The 23,580-nt window shown below is 33.8% G+C and overlaps 1 protein-coding gene across 1 annotated transcript; it reads left to right on the top strand.

The window, feature by feature from the left end:
* The first annotated feature begins 20,536 nt into the window (after nt 1-20,536).
* On the top strand, nt 20,537-22,506 carry LOC120132066 (transcription factor TCP7-like). Its single transcript, XM_039148914.1, has 2 exons — nt 20,537-21,470; nt 22,334-22,506. The coding sequence occupies exon 1, from the start codon at nt 20,672-20,674 to the stop codon at nt 21,443-21,445; it is 774 nt and encodes a 257-aa protein (XP_039004845.1). The 5' UTR covers nt 20,537-20,671; the 3' UTR covers nt 21,446-21,470; nt 22,334-22,506.
* Nucleotides 22,507-23,580: the final 1,074 nt, after the last annotated feature.

Here is a 23,580-nt window from a genome sequence, read left to right on the forward strand (position 1 = left end):
ATTATAATCTTAATGCCCATGTTATGTAATATGAGAGCTTTAGGTATAGTTGGCATGCCAAGAGTCGAGGATTTCATAGGTCCTTCGGGACAACTCATAGGTCCTTCGGGGCATATTCACAGGTCTTTCAGGACAAAATTTCGTATGACACTCAGTGGGACTTATACGAGCTGTGGTGACAGCAGATATGCACAACCTATATGTACTCGAATACCTTATGTTCTCAGTATAGACACGGGCCTATAAATCATATAAAAAATGTGTATTGCCTTATATGTTATAGTATTAGTATTGTATATATATATATTGAATCATAGGAAATGATATGGAATTCTGATTACTATGTTGCATGTTCATATTCATAAGAAATGCATTATCATTATAAGTTTATGCCTCACTAAGTCTATGACTTAGCGTGTAAGTGATTTACACGTAGGTACAGAAAAATAAGAAGATCGATCTTAAGAGCAAAAAGCAGTATATCATCATTTGAAGATCAGATCAGAAAAACCTTACATAATATGTCTGTTTATGTGATATATGTGTTGGCGTGTAAATAAAGTTGTTTAGTATGTATGCTCTGATCGACTTTTGTAATGTTTTAAACATATATATGTAAATGGTAAATGTATAGTAATAAACGGTTAAATTTTTACGAGTTATATGTGTAGCAGTACATCGATACATAATTTATATTCGATATTTTTGTGCATCGGTACACTATAGCAATGCATCGGCACACATATTTTTGCATTAAAATTTTATAATGAAACATAATTCACCGGTATATTATCGTATTTTCTTAATATAAGTTCAAATATTTTGTTACTTTGTAAAAATATTGTTTTAAAAAGTCAATGTGGCATCTCGGACTTGTATCCGGGTCGGTACGGGTTGGGGTGTTACATCGCTACTCCATGACGCCCAAGAGTTTGCTCTTATTTCCTGAACAAATTTTGATACCCATAGAACATAATTTTCACTTTGTACACAAATAAGTTTTCTCTATTTTATTCTGCACGAGTCGTTTATTTCATTTTTATTTTCTAATCTTGTCATTATTGGTGATCTTATGACATGTGGCAGCTTAGGGTTAAATCTCATGCATGAAAGAAGAAAACCCTAACAAATTATTTGGCGGCATATTTTGATACGGAAAGTTATGTCTTTCATTATTTCATTTCATTTTACTCTATAAAAAATATTTTGTATTAATAACCATATCTCATTTTGTTTTTCCTTTTACCTCTTTACCCCCAATAAACCGCCCACTTTCTCCACAACCGCCTACTTTACTCTTTCTCACCGTCATTTTTCACTCACTTTTCATCTTCATCTTTCACTCACTTTTCATCTTCATCTTTCGTTTTGATCCCCCTTTCACCAAAACCCTCTATAGTTATCGTCCAAAATGTTTTCTATCTCCACAAAATTTGTTATCAAGAAACTATGGCTCGCTCTAAGTTAAATATTGGTGTTTCTACTTCGTCCGCCGTGGCTACACGATTTCAGTGCTTCCAAAGTAATGAGGCTGAGACAAGATTTATGGCACTGTAAAAACACCAAGTATAACTTGAAGATGATTTTATCTTCCCTACAGCTAACGAGGAACCGTTCAAGCCAGAGGTGATGGACATTGTCCGAAAATAAAACTAGGAAAAGATCACATGGCAAACGAAGGAGGTGGCACCACGCTGGACCGGGAGTTTTATGCGCATCAAGGAGACCTGTCCCAGCATTCTGTCTATGTACAAGGGAAGTTCATCCGTTTCACTCCCTCCGTAATTAACTGATATTTTAAGCTCAGTAAGTTAAAAACTAACATAAGAAATTTCTTGTCGAGGCAAATTCTGAGACATACGATGATGTGTTGAAGGACTTGTGTTTTTTGTTGGACAAAGTTTGAAGGAAATTCCCCAATCAAAAGCGTGTGGATCATTGTTCCCTTAAACCGGTCACAAAACTTTGGAACCATTTCTTGAAGAGTAAGATGATGCCAACCTCACACAACACCACACTGTTACTACGGCGATTGATGTTTCTACATTCCGTTGTCTACGGGAGCTCGATCGATGTGGGAAAAATTATCTTCGAGTAGGTTCACGAATGTGCAAAGTGGGATAGAGGTTACTTATTTTCTCCCAATTTAGTAATCGCTTTATACAGGAAGAAAATGGTCCCTGAGGAACCCTTGGAGGAGTTTATCAAATCAAATAAGGGTATCACCAAGAAAAAGGTGCTAGAGATGATGAATTTTGATGATAATGCTCTGACTGAAGGATTAGAATGAGGTACCAAATCTGTAGCTGCGACAAGCATGGCAGCTGTGATCACCAACACTCGAGAGACACTAGAGCGGCTAAAATACTTAGAGTGTCACATATAGACCTTTTTCAATTATATCAAGGCCAGAGATACACAACTAAACACGTTCTTCAAGGAACTGCTACCAGTTACCACTGAAGACCTATCGTCGTTTCCTGAAGAACAACCACTGAAACTCAACATTGAACTAGTTATTAACCCTTAACCTAGCCAACCCCTAGATGTACCTGCTGAGGCCTCCCCAACCGAGGAAATGCCCCTACCAGACAGTCCTCCCCAGAACCGATGTCACCTCAAGTGCTCAGCAGGCCGTATTGCTATTCCGTTTCCATCATCACTTTCACCAGAAGACACAGGATCTGCTAGCCCTCTCATATTAAGCGAAGCAAGACCCGCTCGTCCAGTTGAACTTCACCACCACAATAAGGTACCGCATTACACTTGCATTTGCATCAACATTCTAGATTAATTTCCCTTGCATTAGATTTCATGCATTTAGGATAATTCACCCCTCAAGTTTAGGGGAGGTGATGTGTCTCAAATTAGTTAGTTGCATTTGATAATGATTGGTTGAAATATTTTTTTGCATGACACGAGTATGTTAGGATAGTTGTTGGAATAAGTTGAGGATGCCGATGAAAGCAAATTTTTATTGCATAGGCCATAATTTTTTTATGATTGTTGAAGGATAAAACTAACCCAAGGACTTGATACTTTGTGATCTTGTTAACATGATTGTATGTTTTCTCTGGTTAAGGTGCTTAGACAAATTTTAGGAAAGAACTTTTTTAGAAATTTTTTAGGAAAGAACTATTTACATGTCGTGGCATTAAACGATTGAAAAGATTAAGTTGAACTCCTTAATGTTTTCAATTATGATGAATTGCAAATAAATACTTCAACATAACTGTATAGGGACAGATATCTATACGATGGCATCACTTGGAAAACTCCTTAAATAAATGGTTGCCTCAACATATGAGTGAATGAAAGTAGTCACATGATGACTCTACCTGGCTAGCTCGGGGATGGAAGGTATAATCCCTCTCACCTAGAGTGCGGGATGGTAGGTGTGATGAGCTGACCCCCTTGAAGCACTGTTTATGCTAAAAAAAAGAGATAAGAAGAATAAAACAAAACAAAAGTTTGAAGTTACATGTTGAATAAATAAGAGTGAAACTATGGTTACTGAATAATTTGATGCCTTAGAAAAACAGAAGAATTTACTAATGAGTTTTCTAAATACGTTAAAGCATAGACTAGATGCAATCAAACGCACACACTAACAAAGAGTCTTGACCTAGGGAAAGAAACTTAATTTCTCTTACAGTTTTTCATGTTGAGGCTAAACTTTTTGCTGAGGGCTAAAATTTTAAACCACATGATTGTCCTAATTTTTACAGTGTCGTGACACTTAATTTTTCTACCGCTTATTATCCATTTCTTTAGGACAAGCAATAGTTTAAGTTTGGGGTGTGATAACTTCATAAAACATTGTGTTCTATGTCTTTTTACTTATGTTATTGTTTGTCTAAAAGTCATTTTTCATAACATTTTAGTTGTATATAGTTGCATTTAAGACATATTTTCATGTGGTGGATAAGTTTTGTCGATGCAAACTTTATTTGGCTTAACTGATGCTACTGAGAATGAAGGTTGTTTATTGGTTGTGTTGATGCATGAAATGATTAAGGAAGAATTCATTTGTCAAGACAAGTCAATTTGCTAGGGCTAGTGGAACATAAGATGATGACAGTGAGGAATATATTTTCTTGCCTAGGCGAGATATAACTTGCAATTCTGACGTAGCTCATCGACACTGTTGAAGTCACTTACCCAACTTCAACCTCACGTGCAATCATACCCTCATTAAGTTAATTAAGAACATTGTCAGATGCTATATCATTCATAAAATAGGTATTACATCAAGGGTATTTAGGGAATTTCCAAGGGCACTAAACCTTAAAAATTCCCACTATAAATACCCCATTATAACTCTTCATAAAAAATCAAAAAGAAAATAGGAGAAAATACCTGAAGCTTGGAGTAGGCGGCTGCAACACTTCATTTTCACACCGTCCCCCACCCAACCGTCCTTGGTTCCCTCCATAGTCGAGTTCCATTAGAGCGGCGGCCAGGCCTATAAGAGAGGTTGGTCGTCGAAGCAAACATGGTGGTGGTCAGAATATCACAGTAAAGCTATGTTTTTCAGAGTTTTTCTTCCTTTATTTTTCATTTCCATATCGTTTTAAGGGATGTACTTAAAGATTTATTTTTGGATGATATTTACCACACCATAATTGTTTTATTTGGTGTTGGATGACGCTTGAATGATACTTTATTCAATAGTTAATGAATGATGTAGTTTTTTATGCTAAGTGTTATTTTGTTCATTGTTTCAATATTTTTCCTTGACACTGTAAGAGCTTTTGAGAGATATCCTGGTACCACGGAAAAATAATCCTAGTCTTTGTAAGAGCTTTCAAGAGATTGCCTTTTTTATAGGAGTAGATGCCTAATATCGAGAAAGTTAGGGTAGATCTACATGAACAAGGGAACTAATGCTTGATGGTGAGGTTTTAATCTGCCTTAGAGATAAGAAGAGGGTTTCATTCGACTAAAAAGGATAAATACTTGAGTAAGATAGGCCAAAGGCTATAGTTTACGATGAGGGGTATTGTCACAACAACAATTTAAAAAACCAATGGTTGTAGTTCACACTGAGTAGTATTGTCGTTGTCGTAGAAAAATACCTAAAACACTCTAGTAAATCCTATCGGGCAGCATAGGCATAGCATTCTGAATCATAATAAACGTAGAATAATTTGTCATCGTAGCAAGTCCAACACAAGTGCTTCGTTAGAAGTATGATTGTGTGAGGTTTTTCTGAATATATTACACTCGAACATTTATTTCTATTGCCTTGACCACTTTTAATTGTTTACCTTTGCATATTTTTATTGCATAGACCAAACGTTTTGGCTCACTTCAATTCATAAATTCTCTGCCTCGACAATATTTTTCCATCTTTTCATATACTTTGTTATTGCTTGCTTTTTAGACAAGAATATTAGGACTAATTAGTGACACTTAGTTCTAGTTGTAGCAAACATAAAAAATTCCTACCAATCCCTGTGGAGGCAATAACTCACTTACTACTATATTACTTGCATCAATTGTGTACACTTCCACAAATTTGCTTTCCATAGCACACATATTTACAAGTGATCATAGTGTTCATAATTAGTCATTGTCATTTGTAGTAGTTAACAAAATTTTGCTATGGCATTTGTTTGTTTTCGAAGATTGCGTATGAATAATTTGAAGATCTCCAAATGATGAGAAATTTTTTATGGCTATGAATTAAATTTACATGACTGTTGAGATTAGTAAAATTGACCATAGGACTTTCTTTTTTACGCTTGAACTCTTACACGATTGCATGTTCTCTATGCTTAAGAGCTTTATATTTTTTTATGAAAAACTCTTACATGCCTTAATATGATATAAAAGTAATAAATGGTTAATTCTTAATGATAGCATAAAAGGCTTATTTTAAACTCATTTGTTCTTATTGAAAGTGTTGAAATGTGAATAAATGCTAATGCCATAAATTGTTAGGGATACTCTTCTTTGCATTACATTGTCTGGAAACCCCTTAAATAAATGATAGCAATGGCATATGAGTGAATGAAAGTCTTCATGGGAAGACTCTGATTAATAGGCTCGGGGATGGGGAGTTTTCTCCACTTTATCTTCAGGTCTAGAATAGTATGTGTGATGAGCTAAAGCCCATTAAAAACAATATAAATTTTTAAATTAATGTGAGTAAAGGTGTACTTAAATGTTAAACAAAGACTAAGGTAGAAAAGAGAACTCGGTTAGAGATTTTCTAACACTACTAGGCATAGTTTAGATGCAATTACGCATACACATGTAGAGAATCTAGTCCTAAGGAGAAGTTCTTAAAATCATGATATGTCTAGCATGTTGAAGCCTATAATCCCATGGACTAAAAAATTTTCCATAGCATGTTATGAGATGAACTATGTCATAGCATTTTTACCGTTGACTATTTCTCATTGCTTCCTCAAGCAATAGTTTAAGTTTGAGAGTGTGTGAACTTCGTAAAAAGGGTATATTTCTTGCTTTTTTGCTTGTGTTATTGTTTTATTTCAAATTCATTTAATTGCATTTAGTTGCATTAATCATGCATGTGGTATAGTTTTCTTGTTGGTCTTTAATTGTCCTATAAATGATATTTGGTGAGATAAAGGTAGAGTTCGGTGGTGATTTTTGCAGGTTTGGAACATATGAGGAGAATTGACAAAATGTTGCAACATTCTAGATAATATTTTTGGGTGCAAAAAAGGACAAAATAAAGATATTTTATAACTTTACACGTGACCCCCCAACCAGTTATGTCTACTCATGTGAATGTAATCTTTTTCCCTAAAGCACACAAGGAACTAGGGCAAAAGGAGCCCCCTCTACATAAAGCTAAAGACACCCAAGTTAAAGATAAAATGGAATTTCTGAGATAAGAAACAGAAAAGTGAGAGGTGACCACTCTTAATTCTTCTTCTTCTTTTATCGTGGTGACCTCTATTTTTTGGAGCTCCAAGTGGATAAAGCTTGTTGGTCTTTGAGAGAAGTAGTAGCTTTTGAAGTGTTTAACGGCAATCCACTGTACATCAAGGCTTTAGAGTTTTCTTCCTCCTTTAGTTTCTATTTATATCTTCATCTTTTTTATATGGGTTGTATTAAATGAATGATTTGGATTCTATTTACCCTACCATGAACTAACTTAGTTTGGCTTAGTTTTATTTTGGATGATGATGTTTTTGTTTTAATGAATGTTGAAGCATTCCAGTTTAAATACATGTTTTGTTCATTGTTTTATAGCTTAGATATGTAAGAGCTTTTAAGAAAGCCTTTATTTATGGTTGATGCTTAATATCGAGAGTGTTAAGCTTAGATATACACAGACAATGGGGTTGAGTTGGGAAGTAAAACCCTACCTTGCCTTAGAGACAAGGATAGGGTTCAATGACTAAAAAAGTAGGGATTTATAGATAGTATCATGTTAGGGTTCACACTGAGAGGTATTACTTTAGCATTTTCATTATCAATTTCTTATTATAGATAGCCTAGAAACAACTTAGAAAACTCTATAGAGCATCGAATTAATTGGCAAAATGTTAAATATTCATTGAGGAAAATACATAGGATTCCAAGATAGACCCAACCTTTTATTCATCTTGGAAGTTTCACACGTTTGAGGTTGTATAGTTGTCTAACCTTGTACACTCATTTCTCAACACAAATTTTGCTACAGCATTACTTTACTTCACTTTTTGTTACATCATTTCACACTCTTCAATATTTTCCAACCATTCACATCAATTTGTTTATACCATTATATGCATTATTTGTTTATGGTTCAAGGGTATATTATTTGCTTAATTTCCTTTCAATCCTTGTGGAGACGATTCTCGCTCATTAGTTTATTACTTTTTTGACGTTTATACTTGCATATATTATGTATCAAAAAATAATACACTTGTATACGCAACATTTAAGTACTAAAATAGATCAAAACTAATAGTTTAGGAACTAAGCGTGTTAAATTTTTAATGAAAGGGTACTAAAATGAAACAAAAACTAAACATCAGGTATGTTTTGAAAAAATTGAAAGTTTAAGTATTAAAATTGACCAGATAGTTGAGGTAATAAACTATAGTTTTATGACACCCTAATCCGATCGACCTAAAGTCTTAAGGATTTAAATGTCACACAAAAACACTGAAGTGCCTAACCATTTCTTTTTCATTTAAAACAACATATATTTGTGAAAAGACATCAATAATAGTAACAAATTCCTTTATAAAACAGAGCTCCATGAAATAGTTTAAAACAATTAATACAACTTAAAGCTTACAAATCATAATACATAAGTAAGAGTCCTATGAATACACATCCCCACTACAAGTAATCAATCAATACTCTGTGAGGAATGTTGGAAATTCTATTATGATGGTGCTCCTCGAACGGCTCAATATACTAACATGCGAATGGAAACATCCGAACGTTGAACTTACAAAGCCAAGTAGTATAATCACTAATCTAGAGCAACATATGAATCTCATAAATATATGCATGCTATATGACATGGAAAAAGTAGTAGGTACAAGCATGATGTAACCCCCTAGACCTGGCCTGGACTTTATGCCAAAATCTAGGCAGTTACATATCGTATTCATAAATTTTTTTCATATTTAAAACAACATTAAAATCCATATAATAGTATAATATGAAATTAGTCATAAGAAAGATTTATACAATAAATAAACACACACACACACACATATATATATATACATATATACATATATCAAGAAAGGGTATGTAACATATACATAACAAAATACTGGTAATACAAATATATCAAGACGGTAGCAAAAACATGTGCCACCAAAGTATAACAAAAAGGCATATAGAGATATACACTGGTACAAAAATAGGAGCAATCGGTCCTCTTGATTCCAAGTATACTACCCTACGGTTTGCTACTATCTGAAAAAGTTAAAATTTACAGAATGAGCTAAATAGTCGGGTGTGCTCCTTACGGTGTATAAAAATATACATACATAATACTTCAATAAAAAAAACAGTTCATCATACTTGTTATAAAATATGAACAATACCTCTATCCGATCACCAGAATGTGTAGGTTCCCCAAAACCATACACCCACTTATACACTCAGTAAGGGTCTTATATATATAGCATAAGGACCTGCGATAAGAATTTACCCTGAGCACAAAGCAGAGGAGCCTACAGTAAGGTCTTACAAGTCATAGACTAAGCCTGATATACTTCCTCCAATAATATCCCCAATGACAATAATAAACATGTATGTATTCGAGTGAAAATGGTAGTTTAATTCATTAAAACATTAAAATATTCTATACTCATAAATAAGATACAGAAATACCATAATCAGAGATCATATAATAAATATATAGCAAATTAAGTATCAGATAAATAGTATTCAAAAAATCAGGTATTGTGTCACAAAATATCCAGTATCATCAGAAGTCTAAATCAATTCATATAAATATTTTAAAACAGTAATATAACACCATCAGGAAACACACATGTAACAATTTGAGTAGTCTAATAGGGAAGCACACTACCGTGTTTGTCGATCATGATTAGCGATAGTGCTAGATCCTACGAATCAGAAAATCTATATCTGATTCCTAATATGAATAATAATAACCTTTATTTAAATAATTTATGAAAACCTATTAGTAACTCTCAATAAATACGGATCGAGCGGATCTGATGGACAGGAAGCACCAGATCTAATCGACCCTCGGTCGGGGGAAACATGAACACCTTTAAAAAAATATGTTCTAATCAATTCCTTAATCAAATCTCAAATAAATAAGAAAAAATGCTAAAAAATACTAAGTATTTTCATATTAGTGGGCTCGATTCGAGGCTTCATGTCAGAATTTGGCAAAACGGGTCACAAAATCAGACTCAGGACGTCAAAAAATGTCAATATAAAGATTTTCAAAAAAAATACAACGTCGGTCAATGATCAACGGCTGACCCATTCGGTTCAGGTTGGACTGGTCGGGTCAGGTTAGGTCGAGTAGGTGGTTCGGATCGGGTCAGGCCACTTTCTAGAAACCCAACAGGCGATGGAACTTCCCCAGGTGCCGCCTCTATACGTGGGGGCGGGTGTGGGGCCTTCGAAAGTCAAAACAATTATGGAAAAATTCCTATATGTATTGTAAGGGATTTTGAGGCACTTACCAAGCTTGGTTCACAGCAGTGAACGGCGGAGAGCTTGATTTTACAACGTCAAAAACTTAACCTTCCTCACCCACTCACACACCGGTAGAAACAGAGATAATATGGACGCCGGTGGAATCGGGACGACGCAAGGAACATGATCGTACGTGAGGTGTCAAAAATAAAATAACGGTCGGCAATGAAACATCAATTGAAGATTTTTGTTAAAAGATGAAAGCTTAAAGAGAGAGAAAAAGGTTTCCAAAAGATGAAGCTTTCCAGATTTTGGGCTATATATATTTTTCCTAAAATGGTAAAATTATGCCATAAGTCCTCTAGTTTTTTATACTTTCAAAATTTGGATCCAATTTTAATTAAATTTTCACTTTGGTCCTTGAATTAAGTTAAAATTTCAATTTAGTTCTCAGAAAAATTTTAAGAAAATTTTAGGCTCTATTTTGGGGTGTGACAACTCTCCCCTCTTAAAAGAAATTTTGTCCTCGAAATTTACTTAATGGAAACAGATGCAAAAATTGAGTCTCTATCGACTCCATCATTTGGTTAGAAAGATCTCCCCATGGATCTTTATAGAACACCCTCTAAAAATATGATCTAACTCTATGGACTGACCTACGGGACTCTGAACTGTCAGTGAACTCTCAGTATTCTTAACCATAATATTAAGTCCCCCATAAATGGAATTTGACACATAGGAATAGGCAGATACATTATCAAACAATGCAATGTAAGGAACTGAATGAATAATAACAGTACTGTAATCACATCAGGCTTGTCGCAGTCCTATCAACATCTAGCAGCATGAACCAATCCAAGTTGTCTGACCTAAAATCTGGCTAGACCCCTACTCTAACAAGCTCGGCCTCTACTAACTGATCTCAATGCTCTCTCGTGACTATGACCCCCTACTGGAGTCTGAATTGTACTCTAAGTATTAGCGGGAGTACGAGATGGTGTCTGAACTGTAGGAGCTGGCTCTAGACAAACCCTCAGGAGATCGTCACCAGAACCACATCTAAAACAAGTACCCAACTTCTTACTTTATTCACAAAAATAACGTCTTCCACAGTGTTCACATGATAGTAAAGGTTGCGATCCAGAAGAACCACCCTGAATAGAAGGCATTACAGCTGACGAATCTAATGCCACAGGCCTGGAACTCGTACTGCCTCTCTAAAAAGACTCACCCATATCTCTCTTGTTGGAGCGTGCAAAAAAGTCAACAGAACCAGATGCCCTCCTAAATCGGTCTCGATCTCAGTCTTTATCTCTAATGCGCTCTATACCCACTCACTCTATCTCCTCAGTGGCCTTGGCTATCTCGACCAAGGCTTCAAATTTTATCTCCCGATGGGTAGCAACTCAACTCCTGATCTCATACTTGAATTCATTCTCGAACCTCAAGCACAGATACAATTCAGTGTCAACAAGTTCAGTAGCATAGCAGCTAAATCTAATAAATTCAATTTCATAATCCATAATAGAAAAATCACCTTGTTCCAAATTCTGAAACTCTCAGAGTCGCTCCTGTAAGTATCTCTCTATGATGTAGGGACTCCAAAAATGTGCCTTGAAAAGATCCCAAGTTAATTCATTCCCCAGAATACTGCCAAAAAATTGATTGTCACCATTTAAAACTCTCTTTCTTTAGCATAACTAGGGCTCCCTTTAACTTCTGCTCAGACCTCAAATCCATCTCATCTATAATCCTCTTTGTATCCTCCAAACAATATTCAGCGTCAGTTGGAGGCCAACCAGTAATACCCTCAAACGGAACTACTCCAATAGCTACCAAAGATTTTGAAATCTCGACCACATACATATTACTAGGGACTCTAGCAGCTCTCCAGAACATGAAAAAATAACTCTGTTAATAGCATCCTCATCCAAATCAATGTCCTCATCCTTAATGACAGGAAGGTCTCTCGTAGGAATAACCGTCTTATCATGAGAAATAGACGGATCCATATAAGGAACATGAAGATCTCACGGTGACATTGGATCGTCTATCGTAACAGAAGCCGAGTCGCTCACCCACGACCTCTAGCAGCACTTATCGGATAAATCTACAAGGCTCTACAGAAAGAATTTACGCCTAATTTAGACTAGCATATGGAATCTCAAATATATTTAAAACTCATAAAATAAGGTGACACAGTTTTTGAAAATTTCAAAAATATCTTTAAAATCCATAGTTTATGACTCATCCACAGTCTAAGTGTTTAAAACCAATGGCTCTCATACTATCAAGTATAACCCCTAGACCCGTCCTGGATGTTATGCCCAAATCTAGGCGGTTACATATTGTATTCAAAAATTCTTCGTATATTTAAAATAACGTTAAAATCCATATAGCAGTAAATGTGAAATTAGTCATAAGAAAGGTTCATACGACAAACATATATATGTGTGTGTGTGTATATATATATATATATATATATATATATATATATATATATAATATATAAAACATATACATAACAAAATACCGTGATACAGATATATCGAGATGGTAGCAAAAATATGTGGCACCAAAGTATAACAAAAAGACATATAGAGATACACATAAGTAAAAAATAGGAGTAGTCGGTCCTCTTGATGTCAAGTCTGCTAGTCTACGGTTTGATACTATCTAAAAAATTAAAATTTACAGAATGACCTAAATAGCCCATTGTACTCCTTATGATGTATAAAAATATACAGATAAAATACTCCAGTAAAAAAAATAGTTCATCAAACATGTTTTAAAAATATGAACACTACTCACATCCGATCACTAGAATGTGTAGGTTCTCCAGAACCATACACCCACATGTACACCCTGTAAGGGCCTTATACATATAGCATAAGGACATACAATAAGTACTTACCCTGAGCACAAAGCAAAGGAGCTTACGGTAAGGTCTTACAAGTCATAGACTAAGCCAGATATTCTTCTTCCAGTAATAACCCCAATGACAGTAATAGACATGTATGTATTCGAGTGAAAATGGTAGTTTAATTCATTAAAACATGAAAATACTCCATGCTCTAAAATCAGATACAAAAATACCATAATTAGAGATCATATTAGTAATATATAGTAAATCTGGTATTAGATAAATAATATTCAGAAAATCAGGTATTGTGTCGTAAAAATATTGAATATCATCAGAAGTCTAAATCAGTTCATATAAATAGTTTAAAACAACAATGTAACACAATCAGGAAACACACTTGTACCGGTTTGAGTAGTCTGATAGGGAAACCTACTACCAAGTTTGCCGATCACGATCAACAGCAGCGCTAGATCCTACAAATCAAAAAATCTATATTGAAATCCTAATATGAATAAAAATAACCACTATTTAAAAAAATTACGGAAACCTATGAGTAACTCTCAGAGAATGCAGATCGAGATGATTTGACGGATATGAAGCACCAATTCTAATCGACCCTCGGTCGGGGAAAACACGAGTACCTTCATAAAAATATATATTCGAATCAATTCCTTAATCAAATCTTAAATAAATAAGCAAAAATGCTAAAAATACTAAGCATTTTAGGATTAATGGGCTCGATTTAGGGCTTTCAGGTCAAATTTGGAAAAATGAATCGCAAAATTGGACTCAGGATGTCGAAAAAAGTTAAGATAGAGGTTTTTTAAAAAAAAGTCAACGTCGATCAACGGTCAATGGTTGGTCAACGACTAGCCCTTTCAATTCGGCTTAGACCGGGTCAGGTCAGGTCGGATTGAATCAGAAATGTAGGTCAGGTCGAGCAAGAGGATCGAATCGGGTCAGTCCACTTTTTAGAAACCCACCAGGCGATGGGACTTCCCCACACTCAGAGACGGCGCGTGGGGGCATGTGCGGGGCCTCTATGGGTTGGAAAAATTACAGAAAAATTCCTATATGCATTGTAAGGGGTTTTGAGACACTTACCAAGCTCGGTTCACAACGGTGAACGGCAGAGGGCTCAATTTCGTAACATAATAAACTTTACCTTTCTCACCCTCTCACACACCAACGGCAACAAAGACAAGATGGACACCAATAAACTCGATACAACAAAAGGAAAACGATGGTGCGGGAGGTATAAAAACGGAACAACGGTTGGCAATGAAACATCGATTGAAGATTTTTGCTAAAAGATGAAAGCTTGAATAGAGAGAAAGAGGTTTCCAAAAGAGCAAACTTTTTAGATTTTGGGTATATATATATTCCCTAAAAAGAAAAAATGGTAAAATTAAGCCATAAGTCCTCTAGTTTTTTATACTTTCCAAATTTGGATCTGAATTTAATCAAAAATTCACTTTGGTCCTCGAATTTAGTTAAAATTTCAATTTAGTTCTCGAAAAAAATTTAAGAAAATTTTAGGCCTTATTTTGGGGTGTGACACATGATCCTAATCAAGTGCTATCTACTTAAGATTCAACAGGTCTTCCTCTTTAGTGTAAGTCTCATGTTTCCCCTAGTTTTCGCTAGGGGCCTCTCCATGAGTAAATGTATACTAGGTCTCTAATCTCAACATCATCTTACAGTGCATCATCATGAAACACACAATGATAGTACCCATTATCACAAAGACATCTGGTACAATCATACAAAAAGTAAGCATCATGGTGTAGCTCAGGGTCACATAGCATCATGGAACTCACACCCCTATTTGCTTACTACTGGCAACTTAGGCGAGATCTAGGTTACACAGTATTAACATCTCCTTATTACCTCAGACTAGGTCTGGGTCACACAACATCGGCATCTTTCCATGCTAGTCTACTCCTCTAGAGTACTCAGAATGTGTCTGGTTCATATAGCTTAGTACAACGTTTAACTATAGACTAAAGTGCTCTCATACTGACTTAGATATATCTGGATATTTCTCAAATAATTGGACGATCATCACTCACACACACAAGTAACTTGGATGTCCTCATCGTTTTCTTAGTGGTAAACAAATGCATAAGTCTTATGGAATCTTACCTCGTAAGATTATTATGATTATCACACATGTAACATTACTATTACATGGTTATCTTGTCATTATTATCAATTACAACACAAGTAGGTGAAATTGTTCCCTCACTCACTATTATCTCTTTAGTTCTCTCTTCTAGAATATTATACAGTAGCTTATTAGTGTTTTAGTGTTTTATGCCCTTAAGGAAATTCATAACCATTACTACCCACTTGATAAATTATAACTAGTCCAACACTCGCTTCAGGTATAGTTCACTGACAACGACTCCCTAATCGTTCTCATCGCACTTTTCATCGATTCACCCTTGAACCGATAGGGTAACTTACACATCTTTAATTATAGATATTAATGGGATACTCGCTTTCTTCTATTACGCTAGTCACGTCATTCATTGTCTTATTCTCTGGCATATCCTTTGGAATGATCCTTCATTCACGATTACTTAATATGTGTTCGATTACATATACTCAAAAGTATTTTATCTAATATGGTTACTTCTATCGTAACCCACTCCTACGATTGTTTCCTGGGCCTCTTTGGCTATTTATGTCCCTCACGGACTAAGTTCTACCATTACGAATCATCCTTAACTCTTAGGGTCTTAACAAGGTCAAATCTAGCCATCCAAAGTGGGCAATATCGATACTCTACTTGCAGTATCGATACTCTACTTGCAGTATCAATACCCTTATGAGTATGGTACCAAAAAATAGCTTATCGATAATGTAGAGGTAGTATCAATACTTTTCCCAGCAGTATTGATACTCTAGTTGAAATCCCCAATTTTTGTCCTAATTCATCTAGTATTGATATTGTTTATCCAGTATTGATACTCGGACCCATAAATGTCTTATTTAAGCTTGGGAAATACCCAAGAATCATCCCAAATGTCTTAGTTTGGTTTCTAATCATTTGTTAATGTTTTAGGAAGTTATTAAGGGTCTTAAAGTGGCATAAAAACACATTTTTACATCAATATCGTCATCTAATCATGAAATCAAGCATAAACCCTAGAAATGCTTAAAAACCTAAATCTCAACAAAACTTTATGATTATGAAATCCTTAACACCACAAAGGATTATAAATATACTACCTTAATGTTAGAAACCCGAAATGAAGCTTCTTTCTCAACAAGCTTTACTTCTTCTAAAACTAGGTTGATTCTCTTCATTTCTAAAACTTGGTTGTTGCCTCCTTAGTTGGGTTTGTTATGATATTGTTATTCTCTTAAGAGTTATGTGTATATTTTTCCTCCAAATAGATTTAAGGAGGTTTTTTAACAAGGCACGCATAATTTTTTTTTTACGATTCTCTTCTTTAATCCTACCCTCTTTGCCAATATATATATATATATATATATATAACGAAAATTGTATAACATTTTAAATCATTTAAAAGATCTCAACCACGAATTTATTTATTTTTTAAATCCATCTATACAATTAAAAAACACTATGTTGTCTCTGAGTCATTTTATAGAATATAATTAATAAATATAGATTTATACAATATATACAAATAATGCAAATCAGGTGGCATGTTTTCTTTTACATAAATTACGATGGCATGTTAAGTAATAAACACGATGTTTTTCCCTCTAGTTTCAAGGTTTTACTCTGACTAATTTGAACCTAACACCTTGCTTAAACAATATCAAATTATTTACCACTTGAATCAACTTTATTAATATAAACACGATGTTTTTTCGTAATAAACACGATATTTACGTGTAATATTTTGATGTATTTAATAATTATATATATGTGTGTGTGTGGGCTGTCGTTTTCTCCTTATTAAAAGCTTGTCTTGGGATGTTTTCTCCATATTAAAAGCTTGTCTCAGCTACCCATCAGGAATTTTAGTAGGTGGGGATATGTTCTTTTTCATGCAATGCAGTTCCCATTCAACTCATACCCTAAACTTTAATTTATATGAAAAAACCCTTTTCATTTTTTTCTAAAAAAAATGAATTTGCAAAGTGGAAATGAAATCAAATATAACAAAGTAATAATTTCCAATATGTAGGTTTTGATGGATATAGACCGACGTAATATCTTATATTAATGAGTAAATTTTTAAAACTTTAAGAGATATTGAACTTATAAAACTATAGAGAAACAAAAATAATTTATTAACATAATATATATATATATATATATATTTTAAAATATACGGCAATTTAACATTTTTACGAGACAATTATATTATATATCCCTTCGATCCATCTCTATGGATAGACATCATTAAAAGAGCAATTATAAATAGAATAATTGGATGATAAATGTTGTTAATGATCATTGATCAAAAGAAAAGTAATAAATTTAATAAGTGTTTTTTGAAGTTAAATGAGATTATTGGTTAAATAATCTTAGATTTTCGATGTTTGGCTTAGTAGTCTAGGACAATCACGGAAGTTCTACAGTGCGGCACCCTAATATACAACTAAAAAATGTGTTACTAATTTTGTTATTATTTAAATAATAAAACCGGTAAAAATTATGAAAAATATTATTATTTTTATCTAAAATATTAATATTTTTTAATATTTTCGGTAAAGTATCCATCAATAACAAAACTGATAAAAAAATAACAAAATTAATAAAAATAATAATATTTCCGTTAATTTTTTTCTAATTTTATTATTTAAATAATAATAAAATTGATAACACTTTTTTTAACAATATATTAAAATTATCGCAAGCAATCATTTCCACAGTCACCACTCAATCGCATGTTTGTTTACTTGTAATTTGTGATGTGCAAGTGTGTGACAGTTATTTGCAACTGTTAAAGTTGTCAAGTAAGAATTGTATTATAAATTATTAATAATTAAATATTATTATTCAAAAAATAATAAAATTTTAAAAAATTAAAGAAACAATAATTATAATTATAAATTACATATTTATCTAACTATAATTAGATCTAACCGGTGCGATACATGAATTATTTATAATTAATATATTCTTATAACTAAAATTAAATCAATTATTATGAATAAATCGATAGATTAAATATAGATCAAATAACAATTGATAATATCCATATATAATAAAGGGTAAATTATACATTTAGTACATGAACTATCAATTTTTGTTCGTTTTAGTACTTAAACTTTTAATATTTTCAAAATCATTTATAACATTTAGTTTTTATTTCATTATAATATCTCACCGTTAAAAATTTAACACGTTTAGTAACTAAACTATCAGTTTTGATCCTTTTTAGTACCTAAACTTTCATCTTTAAAAAAACTTAATATTAAATTTTAAATGGATACTAAAATGAAACAAAAACTAAATTTTAAATATGGTTTTGAAAAATTGAAAGTTTAATAAGTAAAACAGACCAAAACTAATAGTTTAAGTACTAAATTTATAATTTACCCAATTTTTTTAAATAGTATGGAATAATTACACGATAATATATGTATAAATTTTTCTTATTTAATTAATAACGCAAACACAGTTACTGAGAAATCAAATCCAAAATTTTTGAAGTATGTCTACACTTTCCAAACTTGCATGGACCCTTCCAATGGTCTGTACGAACTCATCCAACCCTCGGAGGAAGTGGCTTCGAGAATACAAGAAGAACGTACTATTTCAGCTTATTACTCTTAATTTAACAAAAAAAAAGTTTAGGGAAATTTTAAATTAACTAATGCAGTTAAATTTTTAAATTTACCATTGTAACAAATTAACAATAATTTGTACTCCAATCCAATTCTTAAATAACCAATTATATGATTTAGTATCAACTAAAGAAAATAATTACAGTCCTAATCGACAATTATATTTTATAAATTATAAAAATTAATTTAACAACTAATTAGAATTGGAATTAGAATTAGAATCAAACGAAAACTAAAAACATAGTCTTCAACTTTTAAAATTTTATTAAATGATTTATATTTTTTTCTATTAAATAATTTAATATAATAACATAAATCATATATTTCTTTGCTAAAAAAATCCATATTGAATTTTTTGTCAAGTCACATTTATTTTAAACTAAATTTTATGAGAATTACTCCATACATTAACATGAACAATTTAATTTTAAACTAAATCATTTATTAAATGATTTATATTTTTTTCTATTAAATAATTTAATATAATAACATAAATCATATATTTCTTTGCTAAAATAAATCCATATTGAATTTTTTGTCAAGTCACATTTATTTTAAACTAAATTTTATGAGAATTACTCCATACATTAACATGAACAATTTAATTTTTAATAGTAAAAGTTTAATAATGCAATCATATAAAACTAAAAAAATATTCACATAAAAATTAATAAATGTTTTTCGTTAAAGAAATTACAGATTCAATTATAATTATTTTTTAATAGAATATTGATTTGGTATAGTGCAATTAGGGATGGCATGATCTCGATGGATTCGGACTCAATTTGAAGTTATTGAATCGGATTTTAAAAAAAAAATAGGTTGAATTTTTTAGAAGATATGCTTATATCATGTTTGAGTTTATAATAAAATATATTCGATCCATTTCAATTCAAAATAGAATGTAAATATATTTTATATTTAGAGATAATTTATAATAATATCTTTTTCTATATTATTTTTTAATTAGATTCATATTTTATTGATAAAAATAATATTTTTATAAATATATTATTTTAGGGTCTAATCAAGTCCAGATTTTATATAAAAAAATATGGGTCAAGTTTGGATCGAATGAAGTCACAGTAAACACATATCATATCAAATTTCAAGCGAAAGATGTATATTTTTGAGTCGGTCAAATAGACCCAACTCGACCTAACCTGACTCATATCTATCCCTAAATACAATACATAATTTAATTAATGGAAAATAAACATCAAGGGTCTTTATACTTAAAAAAATCAATGTGACCTTCTAACTCAAAAAATAAATTCAATGTGACCCTTTTACCAATATTTTTCGTCGTTAATTGTTATAGTACTAGCGTGTTAGTTCACGGTGCTGACATGAGGGTCTACAATACTAACATGACAGTTTATATATTATGTTTGAGTTATTAATTTAGTCTATATATCATATTATTTGTCACGTAAATTTACTATTTTAAACTATCACGTCAACATCATAAACCCGTTATATTAATATTATAAATTAATACCGTAATATTGTAACTGTTAATGACAAAAAATATTAATTAAACAATTACACTAAATTTATTTTTTTAAATTAGGGATCACGTTGATGTTTTTGTATAAGTATAGGATCTTGATTTTTTTTGCTTGATATAATAGGATAGGATAATATTAAAGGCAAGGCGATTGAAAAAGGGACGTATTGGAGTGGGAGCCACCACCCAAGTGCCCTTCCCTCCTGTCTCCACCAGCTACTGCCGCTCAATGATTAGCACTCTGCTCCCTCTCCTAAATCCATCTCCTCTCTGTAAATACTACATCATTTTTCAAAAAGATTTTTTGCTTCCCTTTTAACATCAAACACCTTCAAGCACTGCATACAATCTTCTCAAATAAAGGGAGAAAAAATCTAAGTTAGACTCAAGTAGAAAAACTATATACTTGTCTCATGTCAAATTCAGACTCTGCTGCTACCAACGGAGCAATAATGGATGCCCAGAGACAACCAGCGCCGACCAACGGTTCCCTTCCCGTCAAGAAACCTCCTTCCAAGGACCGTCACAGAAAAGTTGACGGTCGTGGCCGAAGAATCAGGATGCCCATCATCTGCGCCGCTCGTGTTTTTCAATTGACTCGCGAGTTGGGTCACAAATCCGACGGTCAGACCATTGAATGGCTGTTACGCCAAGCTGAACCTTCCATAATAGCCGCTACGGGTACGGGGACGACTCCGGCCAGCTTCTCCACCGTGTCGGTTTCCGTCCGCGGAGGGGCTAATTCTACTTCTTTGTCGTCGACTACTTCTCCGTCTTCATTGGATCATAAACCTTTGTTGGGTCCCACCCCTTTTTTACTCGGGAAACGTGTCAGGTCCGACGACGATAACGCCGGGAAGGACAATTCCGGAGGGGCCACGGTGAGACCGGGCCTTGGGTCTATCGTGGGGCCCGCGGGGACACACACGGGTGCGTTCTGGGCTGTTCCAGCCAGACCTGACTTTGGTCAAATATGGAGCTTCGCGCCCCCGCATCCTACTGAGATGATGGTTCAGGCGGCAGCTCAGCAACCAGCTGCAGCTGCGTTTTTCGTTCAGCAACAGCAAGCGATGGGTGAAGCGTCGGCGGCTAGGGTTGGAAATTACCTTCCCGGCCATCTGAATTTGTTAGCCTCACTGTCGGGTGCTCCGGGACGTTCTGGTCAAAGAGACGATGATCCTCGTTGAATTTCGGCGGGCCGTTTTACCTTTGTTCTTGGAGTATATATATTTAAACGATTACATAGATTCTATAATTATTTGTGTACCTTGTTGTTTTCATGTGTGTGGATGTGGAAGATCATTTTTAGCTGGAATTTTAGGGGTTAGTGAATAGGATTTTGAGTTGACAATTTGGGAGTTTGAAGAATGGCTGATGAATGGTTCAAAGTAGGCCTTTTTCTTATCACTTCTATTTGATGATTAATTAGGGTTTTTGGGCGTTCACAATTGTTTAGAATTTTGAGAGTTTATGTTGGAGAAGGACTCGAGAGCTATAGTTCTCATGAGTGAAGTTTGGGGATTTCCAGAATTTGGGATTTCTTTCGTTATTAATCAGGTTTGCTTATTCCTCTTTGCTTTTAGGCAAGTACTTGCTGATTTCTTTCAACATTGAAGAATTAACGAAGTTTTATTTCCCATGCTAAAAGAGGCTTCAAGCCTGGATTTTGGAGAATTCATTCTTTTCCACATTGGCAAATCCTTCCCTAATTCTTGATATGTGAATGATGATCGATTAAAGCGACGAATCTTAGCTGTGGATTGTACCTGATTTAGAGAATATTGGGATTTTCTTCTTAACCGAAATTGGGTGACTGGCTGCTGAAAACCCAGGATTTGCTAGGATGATACTATGATTGGCGTGATGTTGTGGATATATGGTCTCCCTAAATTTGCTGAAGTTCCCTTTTTTTGCTTAAGGTGTTCGAGAATTATCAGTTCTTTGCTGCTACCTGGCGTTGCCTAGCATTGAAAATTATGGTTCTTAAGTTCGTAGTTCATAATATGCGACGGACGTGGTTTGATCGGGCTCTCTCACATCCGCTTTCAATGTTTGTGTTTGATAGCATGATCTCAAAGGAGACTGTCGTGTGAAAGAGTTGGTTCCTTTCTGTAAGAACTCTATTTTGGAAAAAACTTTAGATGTATTCTTAGCCATTTCTTAGATTTATCTGCGTGCAAATAATGTGTCCTTCGTGTATTGTTTTGGGTGCCTGTGGTGTGAATAAAACCCATTATGTTTTTCTCAACTTTAGTTTCTTCTGCACATTATCATTATTATTATTATCTACTTCTCTATGCAAGAGTGATTTTGGTTTTGGTACTGATTATTTGTGCAATTCGATGTCTGGTTCGTGGCTCGCTAACTCTTGTTTCTTCTTCTTTCAGTATCTCTAATCACAATAACTGGTCGACTGATCGTATATGCCGATCTGATGGTTTGGTTTAGAGGTATACTGAATTGTCATTTGTGGGTTTTGTGAACATTAGAAACTAGCATTATTTTTCTTTGATTCTGATGATATAAAGTTTAGAACTTCAAAACTAGCTATGATTCTTGGTTTAGTCCTTGCAAATTAGTTGCTGATATGTGAGCATAATCATATTTCTCCAACCAATGAAAACATGCATTTGCATATGCATGAATGACACTTCCATGGTGATGGGAAAATTGTACAGTTTCGATTTTCGATGAGTGATACTTAGGTAGGGAAGTGAACTATTGTGGCTCTTTGAATTTTGTACTTGCATGTCAATTAACAGTAATACTACTAGGAATGAGCATGAACTGCTGCAACTAGCAAAGCATATTCATGCAGTGACTCGACCGAGTCATCGAATGATTTGAAATCGATTGCTTGTGAAAAAGAGCCTAGGAAGATGGTGACCGCAGTGCTGCCTTTCGAAAGAAGTTTGGGGTTTCTTTCAAGGAAAAGAAAATGGGGACATGAAGATTGATAGTGTACATCGTTTGAAGGGGCAGAAAAAAAAAATCAGTGGAGGCAGCAATGAACAAAGCAAAATATTAGTGAAGAGATAATGAGTACAAAAATCATTAATAATTGTACCTTTGTTTGTATTAAATAATTGCAGGCAGGTCCCAACAATTGATTGGAGGGTCCCTCTCCATTGGGGATTAAATGGCTTGTTGAAATTGGGGATTGTGTTGTGATGTCATTGGACCATCTAAATTCCCTATCCCAATCCCCAAAATCTTAATAGCCATTTGGATTTTAAACAGTGGAAAATTTGGTTGGGACCACCATATCCTTTCATTCATGGGGTTGGGACAGATCCTTTTGCCATTGAAGTACAGCACATGC

This window comes from Hibiscus syriacus, unplaced genomic scaffold (assembly GCF_006381635.1).
Source record: "Hibiscus syriacus cultivar Baekdansim isolate YM2019G1 unplaced genomic scaffold, ASM638163v2 tig00001713_pilon, whole genome shotgun sequence".
Lineage (NCBI taxonomy): Eukaryota > Viridiplantae > Streptophyta > Magnoliopsida > Malvales > Malvaceae > Hibiscus > Hibiscus syriacus.